The sequence below is a fragment of the Molossus molossus genome, unplaced genomic scaffold (assembly GCF_014108415.1).
Source record: "Molossus molossus isolate mMolMol1 unplaced genomic scaffold, mMolMol1.p scaffold_m16_p_19, whole genome shotgun sequence".
NCBI lineage: Eukaryota > Metazoa > Chordata > Mammalia > Chiroptera > Molossidae > Molossus > Molossus molossus.
The window spans coordinates 34,202,452-34,216,815 of NW_023425354.1; the positions used below are offsets into that span (position 1 = coordinate 34,202,452).

The 14,364-nt window shown below is 41.3% G+C and overlaps 1 protein-coding gene and 1 pseudogene across 5 annotated transcripts in view; one reads left to right on the plus strand and one right to left on the minus strand.

Annotated features, from left to right (window-relative positions):
- Positions 1-357: 357 nt before the first annotated feature.
- AP2B1 (adaptor related protein complex 2 subunit beta 1) overlaps positions 358-14,364 on the minus strand; it is a 137,720-nt gene continuing 123,713 nt past the window's right edge. For 4 of the 5 annotated variants that reach the window (XM_036269959.1, XM_036269960.1, XM_036269957.1 and 1 more), the window contains 2 exons: positions 9,399-9,553; positions 359-1,339 (listed from right to left, as the gene is read on the minus strand). In XM_036269959.1, the coding sequence (XP_036125852.1) occupies positions 1,265-1,339; positions 9,399-9,553 (230 nt within the window). In that variant the 3' untranslated portion in view covers positions 359-1,264. Of the gene's footprint in view, positions 1,340-9,398; positions 9,554-14,364 lie in introns of all 5 variants that reach the window. The other variant, XM_036269961.1, reaches the window with a different exon arrangement.
- On the plus strand, positions 3,136-3,748 carry LOC118635049 (annotated as a pseudogene).

A 14,364-nucleotide genomic window follows, 5' to 3' on the forward strand; every position in this document is an offset into this window, starting at 1 on the left:
GAATTAGGAGACCCAGCCTCCAGCTCAGCTACTGAACAGCTAACAGACCTCAGGCAGTAATATCCTTTTTGCCTTTTCCTATTTTCCTTTTTAGAAAAACAGGTTGGATAAGTTACTAAAGTCGATTTCAACTCTAAAAGTATGACTTTTAGATCTGAAATGGACCTGAGAATTAAACCAAACACAAGGTGGGGGTTGGTGGAAAGGCATTTTGGTTCCTGTTTCCCATCTCTACTCTAATTCCATAATAGTGTTTTTTTAAAATATGGGTTTTTAAAAAAAAAAATTAATTTTATTATAGAGAGAAGAGGGGGGAGAGAGAGAAACATCAATGTGAGAGAAATACATTGATCAGCTGCCTCCCGCATGCCCCCAACTGGGGATTGAGCCCGAAACCCAGGCATGTACCCTGACCAGGAGTTAAACTGGGACCGCTCAGTTCATGGAATGATGATCAATCCACTGAGCCACACCTGCTGGGCGACAACAGTGTTATTAATGGGTCAGAGCAGAGGAAAGGAATGTAATAAGTTGTTTTCTCTCAATGTTGGTACTGACAGGCCCAATTCCTGTACCAAAAACAGCATTCAAGGAAGCCCACCATTCCCAACTGCAGAGCAATCAAAGGAGATGATAATATAGGACAGGGGGAATCACAAGGGGAAGTTTTGAAAGGAAAAAAAAAGTAAAAATCCAAATGATTAGGGACAAGGTTGCCACAGACAAGAAAACCCCTAACAGGGTGGGCAGTAACTATGTTTCTTCCTCCAGGACTGTGCAGGGAATGACGGTCAGCTGTTTTAACACTTTCTAGCAATGATTACACTGTTCCCTAAATTTCTCATATGTACAAAAATATAAAACAATAAAGTGCAGTTTATGTTTCAGTGACACTTGTCCTTGCTTTAATATTTTTTTGTCTTTTTCTGCTTTTCAAATGAGCTCTCAATTACAAAATATCAAACTACGCTTGAAAATGCCAGCCATTGGCCCAGTATGGAGATGCCCACAAGTAAGGACGGACAGCAGCAGCAGGTGGCAACAGGTGGGAAGTGATGGAAGCAGTGGTTACAAACGTTCACAGGAAACTAACACTATCCAACAGGTTGTGTCCTAACTTAGCACAGGTTAGACTAGTCACTACCTTGGTGGGTGGCCTCAGTGTATTTAGGTTCAGATTCTACACGACAATACAATTTCTTCCAGTTAAGAGTTGTTGGCTTGCACCGATCACAGGGTGGCCGGAGGGCACCAGACCAGTCTATTAGTTTTTCAAAATGCTGTCGTAGACCTGATAGATGTACTGAGAGACTTCAGGAGCTCTACACTTCAGCGACAGCTGTTGGGAGGAAAAGAAGAAAGATTAGCATGGAGATTGGCATTAACTCAAAAGATAGCCAAGCACTCAGTTTCCGAAAGCTTCTTTCTGATCCAGTGGGAGAGGAGCTCTATCACTGAGTAGTCAAAGAGATCCTGTTAGTAGGTACTGTGGATTTTAGAATTTCAATTTGATCAATGTCAGGTTATGCTGTGTTTCCACCTACATTCTATGTGGGTCTATGAGGTTAAGAAATAATCCATACTAAAAACACCACACAGTCTCTGACGGTAGGGCAACAGCTGCTCCAATGCTTTGTTAAGTGTCATAGGGATTATTCCCAAATGAAAAGGGAAGGCTAATCTCTCTTTCTCTCTCTCTCTCTTTTTTTTATCCTCACTCCAGGACATTTTTTTCATTTTTTGTTCAGATAGAATGGGGAGGGAGAGAGAGGAAGAGAGAGAGAAACATCGACGTGAAAGGGACACATCGAGTGGCTGCTACCCGCACGACCAACCAGGGCCGGGGACAAACTGCAACCGAGGTATGTACCCTTAGCAGGAACCGAACCTGCGTCTCTCTGGACCGCAGGCCGACGCTCCAACCACTGAGCCAAACTGGCCAGGGCGGCAGGGCTAATCTCTTTAACTTGCTGATGGTCATTTCAGCTGTCTAACTCTGTTTCTCAGTCTGACAGGGTGCTTATGTCAGTCCCGATATACGAGGATGTATAGTCAGGTAAAATAAAAGTATAAGTTAGCCAAGTCCAAGGCACTAGTGCTTTCTGTATTATACTGAGGAGAGCACACACTGTCATGGAGGGAAAATAAGAATTATCACAGAATTATCACAGTTATTATACTTAATAACTGGACAGCAGTTCATGCCCATAGCTTAATTTTATTTTCTGCCTATTTTATTTGTTTAGTCTTAAAAAAAAAAATCCTCACCCAAGGATATTTTTCTATTGATTTTTTAGATACAGTGGGAGGAAGGAAGGGAGAGAGAGAGAGCGGGAGAGAGAAACACTGATGTGAGAAACAGATATGGATCGAATGCCTCGCACAGGACCCCGACCAGAGCCGGGGATTGAACCTGCAACTGAGGTACATGCCCTTGACAGGGAATCAAACCCGACACTCTCCAGTCTGTGGCTGATGCTCTAACCACTAAGCCAAACTGGTCAGGGCTCTGCCTCTTTTATTTATTTATTTTTTTGGTATGTGCCCCTAGCGGGAACTGAACCTGGGACTCTCTGGTCCGCAGGCCGATGCTCCAACCACTGAGCAAAATCGACCAGGGCTGGGCTCTGCCTCTTTTAGAAGGCAAATCAGATATTTCTGGTGCTACTCTACTTCTCTACCACCACTTCTAGTCTAACGATTACCAAATGAAAATGAAAAAAGAGATTTCAGTGCTGAACACTGAGATTTTCACTTCATTGGTCAACAAGCACAAAATTTAAACCCACATTTGGACTCAACTGTATTAGATTAGGCAAAATATTAATAACAGTGGAAGCATGTAAATTGCATTTAGAACCAAAAAAATTTCATATTTGCTTTCTGTATTGCTGACACCATCACTCTTATCTATTAGGGGAGATCAACAGAAGTTGTCTTTAATAATATATCACCATGAGATTTTAGATCATTTTGTCTCTTTATTCTCTCATTAGAGACTTTGGATGTGTTAACATACTACAAAAGGTGAGATTATTTTTGTCAAAAATATGAAGAAGATACTGGTCAACCCTGAACTTCTTGGAAAAACGCACATCCTCAAACTTAAAGTGACTTTCTGCCTCCTCTGTTGCCATGGCACCTGTGAAAAGCTTGTGGCAAAGGGGGTGGGGGTGCAAAAAAAAAAAAGAAGTAGGGTTTGAAGTTTACCCTTGATTGCACCCACCCTGTAGAAGATGGAATTGTGGGTGCTATCAATTTTGAGTAGTTTCTTCAGAAGAAAAAGTGAACAGAAAAGCTGGGAATCTCAGTGGAGGGGTTGTAATCATTGAAAGAAGCAACAGCAAGATCACTGTAAGTATTTTTTTTCAAATCTAAGAGAAAGTTTATCTGAAAGTCACAGAGGTAGAGGAAGTGAGCCAGCTGGGCTGTGTGGGCTCAGCAAACAAGTAACAGAGGCAAAAGAAGGGTCCTTGGAGCTTAGGAGAAAGAAAGCAGAGAGGTGTGTGTGTGTGTGTGGGTGGGGGGGGGGAGGGGAGGAGAGAAAGAGAGAGAAATGCATACCAAGATTACTATAACTTCTGAGGTGCTTTTTTCTAAAAGGTATTTGAAATATCTCACCCAAAAATATTTAAAGAAAAATCTAAGTGATTGGTTGCACGTAGTCGCTAATAGTAAAGAAAGTTTCAAATTGTGTTACTTCCAAATTAACTGAGGCAAAGATGAGGGGGAAAAAAATGAGGATTAAAACTCATTTATCTGGGACATACTGTATAAGTTCTTAAATAAAACCCGGGAACAACAACAAACAAAACCCTAAAGTGAAATTTTAAGAAATGCAAAAGACAAAGGGAAGAACATAAAAAAGGCTCTATTTATATACAACTTTATTTTTTAAAATATTTTTTCTTTATTGATTTTAGAGCGAGAAGGGAGAGGGAAAAGAGAGATAGAAACATCAATTGGCCGCCTCCTGCATGCCCCCCCACTGGGGACTGGGCCTACAACCTGGGCATGTGCCCTGACCAGGAATTGAACCAGCAACCTTTTGGTGCATGGGTCGACGCTCAACCAGTGAGTCACACCAGCCGGGCTATACACAGATTTAATATTCGATCTCTAAGGCATCTCTCTAAAAGGACTGCTTGACATTAATCAGGAAGACAATTCTGATAAACATAAACAATAACAACTAATTTAAGAATATCAATATGTACAGGAAAACAGCTCCCTACTTTGGTCAAAGTTGTAGCTATAGGCATTCCCTGACTTTCAAACTCCCTGTAGAGGAAATTCTACACCATCTCCTCTACAGCCTCTCCATTGTAATGTTGTGGAAAAGTCTCCTAAGACAGTAGTATGTGGGTTCAGAAGACGGGGAAAGAAAGAAGCTAAAAAGAATAAGAACAGAGAAGAACTACTCTCCCCCAAAACACAGTCATCCAGTATTTTTTCACATCTCTGTAACAATACTTGAAGTTCTACTAGTTGGAAGATCATTTTGGGGGGTTCATGACTAGTAAGGAAATTTATCTTCCTCAAGATCTGAACAGTGGAGTAGGGTGGGGGAGGGAGAAGTCATGGGTTGACAGTATTAGGCCTTGAGAGTTTGAACTGCTCTGTGGAGGAGGGAGAAGAAAAGTTATCTCAGTCTTAACAAAGAGTCAGGTATAGACTTAAACTCATCCCTTGCTTTCCAACTAGTACAGCTAAGACAAACTAGAATAAATTGGAAAAAAATTGTTCCCCCCTAAACCCTGAAGTAAAAAGGAAACATACATATAAAGAACAAAGTAGCTAAATAATCTGACTTATAAAATATAGCTAGGGCCTTGGCCGGTTTTGCTCAGCGGTTAGAACATCAGCCTGTGGTCCAGAGAGACCTCGGTTCGGTTCCCGCTAAGGGCATGTACCTCGGTTGCAGTTTGTCTCCAGCCCTGGATGGGTCGTGTGGGTGGCAACTACTCGATGTGTCCCTTTCACATCGATGTTTCTTTCTCTCTTTCCCTCCCACTCTATCTGAACAAGAAATGGAAAAAGGTCCTCGGGTAAAGATTAAAAAAATAAGTAAATAAAATAAAATATAGCTAGGGCTCTGGATCTCATTTTGTATGGTTTCTAAGGGAAAATGGGCCTTACTAGGGCTTTAACATTTGAACTGTGACACATCTTTAATATCAACCACACAAGAATGCCAGCCATCTAGAACCACCGAAGGAAGAAGAGTCACCTAACCTGCCTAAGTAAGCCAGATTTACACACCCACTTCTGGTTTATAGTCTGGAACACACAGTTCTTCACCTGGAATGTTATCTTTCCAGGTGAGATGCAGCTACTTAAGAGATGTGGCCTCATCCTTATAGAATAAACATACCTTCTATTTTTTAAAAATCCTTACCTGAGGATACGTCTAATGATTTTTAGAGAGAGAGGACGGGGGAGAGGGGAAGAGAAAGAAACAATGATGTGAGAGAGAAACATCAATTGGTTGCCTCCCTTATGTGCCACAACCGGGGATTGAACCTGCAACCTTTTGGTGTATGGGATGACACTTCAACCAACTGAACAACCCGGCCAGGGCATAAACATACCTTCTTAATGAAATACAGTAAGGAATGGGGCAGGGAAGTGATTTATCATCCTCTATTAGGAGACTTAGGGACCATTAGTCCTCATGCACTTGTACTGACTCAGATTTCTTTCCTCCTTACTACCTGGCTGAGATCAGATCAATAGTACAGTGGGTGTTTAGGGTGACGGGGGAAGGAAATGGATCTGAATGATTTTGAAGTCTGGAATACCCCTTAGAAGAACAGATTGGGCCCGTTTCAGACAGTAATGGAAAATTTAGATGGTTTTGTGGGCAGTAGGAACCTAGTTAGCAGATGGATAGAAAATAGGAAAGGTGCAAGGAAATATGAACAAATTTACTATATTCAGGGGAGGCAGGGAGGTAGTTGTGGGTATAAACAGGCACTATGAAGACAGGATCCCATGGGACTATTTCTTACAACTGCATGTGAATCTACAATTATCTCAAAATAAACAGTTAAAAAACATTTAGGGCGGAAATGCCCTTTAACAGGTGAGCAGATAAAGTGGTGTACATCTACATAGTGGATTACTACTTGATCTAAAAAAGAACAGATTATTGATACATGCAACAACTTAGGTGGATGTCATAGGTATTGTGCTAAGTGGAAAAAAACAGGCTGCGTAAATTTAATGGAGGACACAGGGGTTAGGGCTGGCATGAGTCTAACTATAACGAGATAGCAAGAAGAAGTGTTTTGTTTTAGTTAATCCTTACCCAAGGATATTTTTCCATGGACTTTCAGGGAGTAGAAGGGAGGGAGGGAGGGAAACATTGATGTGAGAGAGACATCTTGATTGGTTGCCTCCCGAATAACCCCATCTGGGGATGGAAACCTGAAACCCAGGTATGCACCCTTGACTGGAACTGAATCCATGACCCTTTGGTCCTTGGGTCAATGCTTTAACTGCTGAGCCAAAATGGCCAAGGCAAGAGGGAGTTTTTTGTTATGATGGAATAGTTCTGTGTTCTGACTGTAGTGGTAATCACACTAACCTATACACATAAAAAGCTTTCATAGTATTGTACACCAAATAACAACAGGGTAATATAAAGACTATTCTGTAGTTTTATTATTTTATCAATATCAATTTCCTGTTTGAAAATGTACAATGGGTATGTGAGATGTTATCAATGGGGAAATTGGGTGAAAGACACATAGGAACTCTATGTGGTATTTAAAAACTTTTTGTGACCTGGTCAGTGTGGCTTAGTTGGCTGTTGTCCTATGCATTGAAAGGTTGCTGGTTCAATTCCCGGTCAGGGTACATGCCCAGGTTTCGGGCTCAATTCCTGGTGAGAGATGTGAAGGAGGCAGCCCACTGAAGTTGCATTCTCATATCGATGTTTCTCTCTCTCTATCCCTTCCTCTTTCCAAATATCAATTAAAATATATATATATATTTTAATCCTCACCTGAGGATGTTTTTCCATCTCTCTTCACACAGAATGAGAGAAACATCCATGTGATGTGAGAGAGAGACATAAATTGGCTGCCTCCCGCACGACCCTGAACTGCAACTGAGGTATGTGCCCTTGATGGGAATTGAACCTGCAACTCTTTGGTCCACAGGCTAATGCTCGAACTGCTAAGCCATACTGGCCAGGGCAATAAAAATTAAAAAAATATATATTTTTTTCTTTATTGATTTTTAGAGAGAGAAGAAGGGAGAGGGAGACAGAAACATCCATGAGAGAGAACATTGATTGGCCGCCACTGGGATTTGGCCCACAGCCTGGGCATGTGACCTGACAAGGAATCAAACTGGTGACCTCTTGGTGCAACCACTGAGCCACACCAGCCAGGCAAAATATTATTTTAAAAAATTTTGCAAGTCAAATTATTTCAAATGAAGAAGTTAAACTTAAAAAAAAAATTTAAACTACTGTATGTTTAGAACAGTAATACCAAGAAATTCTCAAAATTCTCATTATCCTTATAATAAATAGAAAGAAAATGTAGGAAGTGTCAAGAGATCCCCGAATTCTAAGCACAATCCACCTACCAACAAATTATATGATCTTGACTGAATTAAGTCACTAATTATTCTTAACCTCAGTTTCCTTACCTGCAAACTAGGGATAACCATGCTTCTTTAAGCTAGCTGAGATGGAAGATAAAAGGATGGATTAAAAACAAAACAAAATGTCCTGGCTGGTTTGGCTCAGCGGTTAGAGTGTCGGCCTGCAGTCCAGAGAGACCCAGGTTCGGTTCCCACTAAGGGCATGTACCTCGGCTGCAGTTTGTCCCCGGCCCAGGTTGGGTCGTGTGGGTGGCAGCCACTCGATGTGTCCCTTTCACATCGATGTTTCTCTCTCTCTCTCTCTCCCCCCCCCTCTATCTGAACAAAATATGGAAAAATGTCCTCAGATGAGGATAAAAAAAACAAACAAAACAAAAACACATGGACTTATGGGTGGGCGGAGTATACACCTTATGGGGGAAGCCTGATATATCCTAGCTCACAAATGCTTGGGCAAAAATATAGCTTGATAGGATTCAGCAGCTCACACACACATGTTCCTCTAACTAACTTCAAGGGATAAAATTAGTGGGAAAAACACCAAGAATTTTCAGTTCTGGGTGGTACTATTTCCTTGATGTATGCTAATGAAAACAGACTTGGCTATTAAAATTAAGAAATGGGATCACAGATTTTTATCAGCTAAATGGCTAAAAGCCCCCCCCCCAATCTAATTATTCAGCTTCTTCAGAGTTTTTCGACATTGACTCTTAGTCTCCTGTTACTTTCCTGTACTCTCCTTCAAAACAGCCTACAAAGACCTCAAACATAAAAAAGAATAAGACATATTTCCCTCATCTCAAGTAGTTTTTCTTTTACTTTGACAAGCCTCCTATTGGGAGATCACATTTGACAATAGCAAACAAATGCCCAGTGTTTAGGGTAAAAATTTTTGTTGCTCAACAAGGCAATTTGCTCCTGTCCTAAAAATATTGTCAAAATTTAAGTTTAGTCCATTGTAACACTGAAGAAGTTTTCTAAACTGAAGTTCCCTTACAGGCTGTAATGTGTGTTCCATCTTGCCTTACCTTTCAGAACAAGCATTTCAGGACAAACAATGTTCAAAAGAAAAAAAAAGGTCCAGGTGTTCATGTTCATAACTTTGATATTCTTAGGTCATGAATTCCAAAAGCAAGAAAGAAGGCCTTCTTGAAATGAGCGATATAAACAATACTCCTGGCAGCTTGAAATAGGACCACATACACAGATAGTCTAGATAAATATTAATTGATTCTAATAAAGTTGCCAAGTTTTGTGAGCAACTCTGTATATCCTAGGAGAGTCAGAGATACCATGCCTGTTGGATGGGGCAGGCACTGCAGAGAGATCTTCCAAAGAGGCAACTGAGGACTTTTTACTGACTGCTTGTTTTGGACATCTGGGGTCTGAAGTGCCTCCTCCAGGTCTTTCCAGTGTTGTATGTAAAAAATGAAAGGGACTGCCCTGGCCAGTTTTGCTCAGCGGTTAGAGCGTCGTCAGCCTGTGGTCCAGAGAGACCCCAGTTCAGTTCCCGCTAAGGACACGTACCTCGGTTGCAGTTTGTCCCTGGCCCTGGTTGGGTCGTGCAGGAGGCAGCCACTTGATGTGTCCCTTTCACGTTGATGTTTCTCTCTCTCTCTCTCTCCCTCCCTCCCTCCCTCCCTCCCTCCCTCCTTCCCACTCTAAACAAAAAAAAATGGGAAAATGTCCTCAGGTGAGGATTTAAAAAAAAAAAAAGAAAAAAGAAAGGGATCTTACCTTCCTCCTTGAACTGATGTCACCCATTCTGAGAAAGGCCTTACCGTATAATTGGGGTTTCCTGGCTGGATACGGAGCTCAGCCAAGATCCAAATGCCATTAGTGAGCTTCAGAGATTGGTACAGCATGTCCTGCCCTTCCACATTCCTCTTGGCAATAGTATAAACATTGTTGTTTTGCAACTTGCTGGAAACAGTGTCTAGAAACACAGATTCAAAATATCAAACAAATGCTTACTCTCTTCTGACATCCTAATGGCCATGTGTGCTGAAAATGCCCACATTTCAGAAAGCTCTTCTCCCACAATAGCAAAGGGTGAGGAAGAGGCTCTTGAAGTGCCTGGTTATCACATAGGACAGAAAACAAAGTAAGGTGCAACTTAGCATTAGTGTAAGAAATATCTGAAAAGATTATGGTGGATCAAAGGATTTGGTAATCTTAATCTGGGTGCTAGACTGTTAAAAATGCTCTGAGGAGGACAAAGGCAGAAAAGGCTGTATGGGTGTGCCACAGTAACTCTCACGTTGGTATTCATTTCTGGAACGCAGGTCCCAGAGCCCCAAGGATAAAGACTGACAAATCCACAGCACTACTTCTGGAGTCGCTACTACTTCACTGTAAACCACTCTGGCCTCAACAGCCAGGATCAGAAAACAGCACAGAGTTGTAGAAATCCTGCAAGTCAAATGTACTAAATTGGACATATAAGATTTTTTTTTTTTTAAAAAGCAGGCAAATTGTTTCTAAAGTTTGAATACCATGCCTTCAAATTAATAATGAAACAAACTGTCTCAACAAAGGACCGAGAAAGACTGAAATTGTACTAAGATAATTACTACAAGGCCCTGTAACCTCAGCTGCTGTTGCTGGTCATAGCGGAGGTCTTCAGTCACCAACCCAGGTAAGAACAGGACGGGGTCTTCCTTGTGACTACAGCATCAAAGAGACATGACATTCTAGAATTAAAGGTCATTTCTCTCTCCTTGTTCTCTTACTGTCAATATGAGAGATGTTGCAGCATCAGAGAAAGAGAAACTTTAGTAGAGACAATAAACACTATTTCTTTGTTGATAATTTATTATGTTCATTTCTGACGAGAATTCAAATGATTTGTGCCAAGTTCAGGAACTAAATTCTTTTCATAGAAAAATCTGTCATATTCTATTGTGCTCTCCAAGAAGTGGTTGCCATGACAGACAGTCTTTAAGCTCACCTAGACAGTAAGCTGTCTGAGCGTAGGGGATCCTGGAGTTTTTCATCACTGTGCTTCCCATAATATCTGGGATACAATAGATACCTGCCATCAATACCTCTGTCTCAGGTTTTGATGATGCTGATATGTATATAGTACCATAGGCATTAAAAACCATCTACTTAGATTTTGAAGGTAGTTCCTGCCTGACATCTTTCTCCCATGTTCAAAACGGTGAAAGCTCAGGGGAGGAGGCACTAAAGTACATTCATTAAACATTTGCACTACGCTTAGTTATTACTTAACTTTCCCCCTTTTAATTCCAAAGAAGGTTTTCACCAACACCAAGCAGAGTAGTTATACCTTAAGAACTGGCTCTCTTTGAGGAGCCAAAAGGTGTATCTTAGGGTAGTCACTAGTTACATGCAGTACTGTTGGACAAGGGGGTCTCGATATACTTTTTTTTTAAAGATTTTTAAAAATAATTTTTTTTTGTTTATTGCTTTTAGAGAGAGAGGAAGGAAGAGGGAGCGAGAGAGAGAAACATCGATGAGAGAAAATATTGATTGGCTACCTCTTGCATGCCCCCATTGGGGATTTGGCCTACAACCTGGGCATGTGCCTTGATTGGGAATCGAACCTGCGACCTCTTGGTGCATGGGTCGATGCTCAATCACTGAGCCACATGGCTGGGCTCAATATACTTTTTACTCACCTTCTGAGGGGTCAGGCAGTTCTGGTTGTCACCTTGGTTCTCACAGTGAAGGGCTTCTTGCCTAGACTGGGTTATTAGGCAATGTCGCCCTGGCCTAACTAACCTAAGCAGTTCAAACCCACATGTTCAAGGGTTAGCTGGCAGTTGGAAACCCATGTAATTGAAGGGATGACAAGTTATCTGCAAATTTTTGACTGCATAGTGATCAGCATTCCTAACCTTTGCATTTCTCAAGAGTCAACTGTACTTGCTTCAAGATATGATTTCTTTTGGTTCATTTGTCTTCCTTAAATTTGGCTCTTTGGGTCTGGGGCCTAAAATCTTAGAAGGTGTGGATGTGGTCTTCCTTCCTTCCTCTCCCTACTTTAGCTAAGTTACCTCTTCCAGCAGAAGTAAGAGTGAAAAGATAGTACTCAGAGTGGGAAGAGGAGAATTTGCATTTGGCACCCAGCTGTGGTATTCATTAGCAAGTTCAAAACCACTCTGATTGCAGAAAAGAACATTGTTTTTACCATCTGAGCAACCAAACTATATTTAAGTACTGGCTAGCAAAACATTTTCATTTATGAAATGTTACTAAGGATGGGGAGAAACACAACAAACAAAGAAACAGAGCTCACCCTCATGTAGTCTTCCTACCAGAAAAAATACCTGTCTCTTACTACAGTGCCTAACCAGTGGACTAATAAATAAGAATAAAATAATAAACTTTCATGTACTCACAACTGTAAACCTACTTTTGCCCACCCCTGTATATACAACACTTCTGAGCTTTTCAGAGCATAATAAACGTAAAAAAAAAAAAAAAAAAAAGTTTGTAGATTGCTTGCCAGAAAGACTCCTTTTTGGATATGGCTAGAGATGCAATTACTTCTTGTTTACTGTAGACAGTGGTCCCAGACGTGTACCAACCCCAAATGCAGTTATAATGGTAAACTACAAAACAGAGTCATACAGATCTCTTGACACCAGGAGAGATGACCAGTGCAAGAAAGCAGGGGGAGACCCATAAGTCTGTGCCTTTCGGAACTATTATTTTCTAGTATTTATACTAGTGGCATCACAAGTACCCCTATCATATGCACCTTTCTAATTAAGATCTGATTAATTATTAAGGCTTAGGGTGAGAGTTTCTTCGTTAGAAAGAAATGGAAGAGTAAAAGTAAGAGCTCAGTGCTAGCTGATAAGTCCTTAAAGCCTGTAGCTTCCCATAGCCTTCAGAGTGTTACTGCCATCTGTCAAATGTCTACTCTGGCACAGAAAAGCTATTTAAAGTGTTGGTTCTATTGTGATTAGGGCAGATCAGCTGGAACGGATGGTATTTTTAGGTCTCAGCTAGACTCAAGGTATTGAATCACAAGGCACTAAACCTGGAAATGTTCATGTTAATAGAGCCTTCAAAAATGGAAGGAAATGTAAAGGCCAGGGCACTCCAGACCTTGGGATGGAGACAGAGGAAAAGCTAGAAAGGATTAGTTACAGAAAGTGGTCTTGCAAGATTAGTAGTGATTTAGGGTGGGAAAATGATGGCCTTGTGCTCCTGAAGAACACAGAGTGGCTATTTTTCCCTTTGCTCCATGTGCTGTGCCGCCAGAGCTATGTATCACTGGAAAACCCATTGGTTGGTATTTGGAGAACCCAAAGCAAGGAGAAACTGGCATGAAGCCATGGCAGAATTGATCAGAATGGAATTTGATCTGAGAAACTGTTCCAGGCTACATCAGAGGACACGGTCCCACCAGGAGAAAGGCCAGATACTTCTTTGGCAAGATCACGAATGTACATCAAGGTGCAATAGAGTTCACAATTGCAATCTGGAAGCAGGGGGGTCTTTTCTATTATTTTAGCAGGCTAGATTAAGTTATCCAAACTTCCTCTTTCTTTTTTTCACTTAAAAAAATGTTTTTTATTAATTTTTTAGAGAGAAGAAGGGAGACAGAGACAGAAACATGGATCGGCTGCCTCCTGCATGCCCCCCTACTGGGGATTAAGCCCAAAACTTGGGCATGTGTCCTGACTGGGAATTGAACTGGGACCTCTCAGTCCACAGTACAACACTCAATACACTGAACCACACTGGCCAGGCCTTCTTTTTCTTTAAAAAGCATGTCTCATTCATACTGGATATCAGAAACCAAACTTTCTTCCCAATTACTCTGGACTTTCTCTGTGTCTCAATAGGCCAATGTTTCCCAGAGTGTTCAAGGAATACCGTGTGTTCCAAAAAATGTTAAAATAAGCATTTTGTAATTTTAAATTCCAGTCAACATCAATCTAAACAGGTTTCCTCAACATAGGACTTCTCAGCTTTTAGCGTGCTAATGTGCAATGGCAACTTCTAAGTCAGGCACATCATATACTGTGAATTTCAACTGTAATGGACCACAGAACCCCACCCCCACTCTGCCCTTTTCTTTTTTTCCCCCTTATTGATTTTAGAGAGAGAAGAAAGTAGAGGGAGAGAGAGGCAGAAACATCAGTGAGAGTGAACAATGATTAGTTGCTTCCTGCATGTCCCCCACTGGGGATTTGGCCCACAACCTGGGCATGTGCTCTGACCAGGAACTGAACCGGTAACCTCTTGGTGTATGGACCCATGCTCAACCACTGAGCCACACTGGCCAGGCTCCACCCTGCTTTAAAAACAACAAGTGTTTTCATGAGTATAACACGAAATGTTGCCATAGGACTACCTACCACAAGGGTAACTATAATGAAGGGCCTGGTCTTTTCCAATCTGTGCATAGAAGCTGCTTCTCTTAACAGGATCCACACTGGTTCTTACCATTTAGCAGCCACTGTGGCCCTGACAACTTCCTGAAGTACAGCTTCTTGTACTGTGGAAAGTTGCCCATCATCCCACACTCATTAAATAAGGTTTGTGGTAACTGACCAGAGAACCTGAGAGAGAGTGACAGGTAAACACTGTCATCTACGTAGAACATGGCACAAAAAGCAGCTCAATTTGTGTATGGGGTATGTGTGAAGACAGAGCAAAAACTCTAGTTTTGTTTAATGAACACATAACCAGTCATGGTGAGAAACCTACAGCAAGAATATGTTAGAAAGAAGGCAGATATATGGTATTCCTGAAGAAAATCAA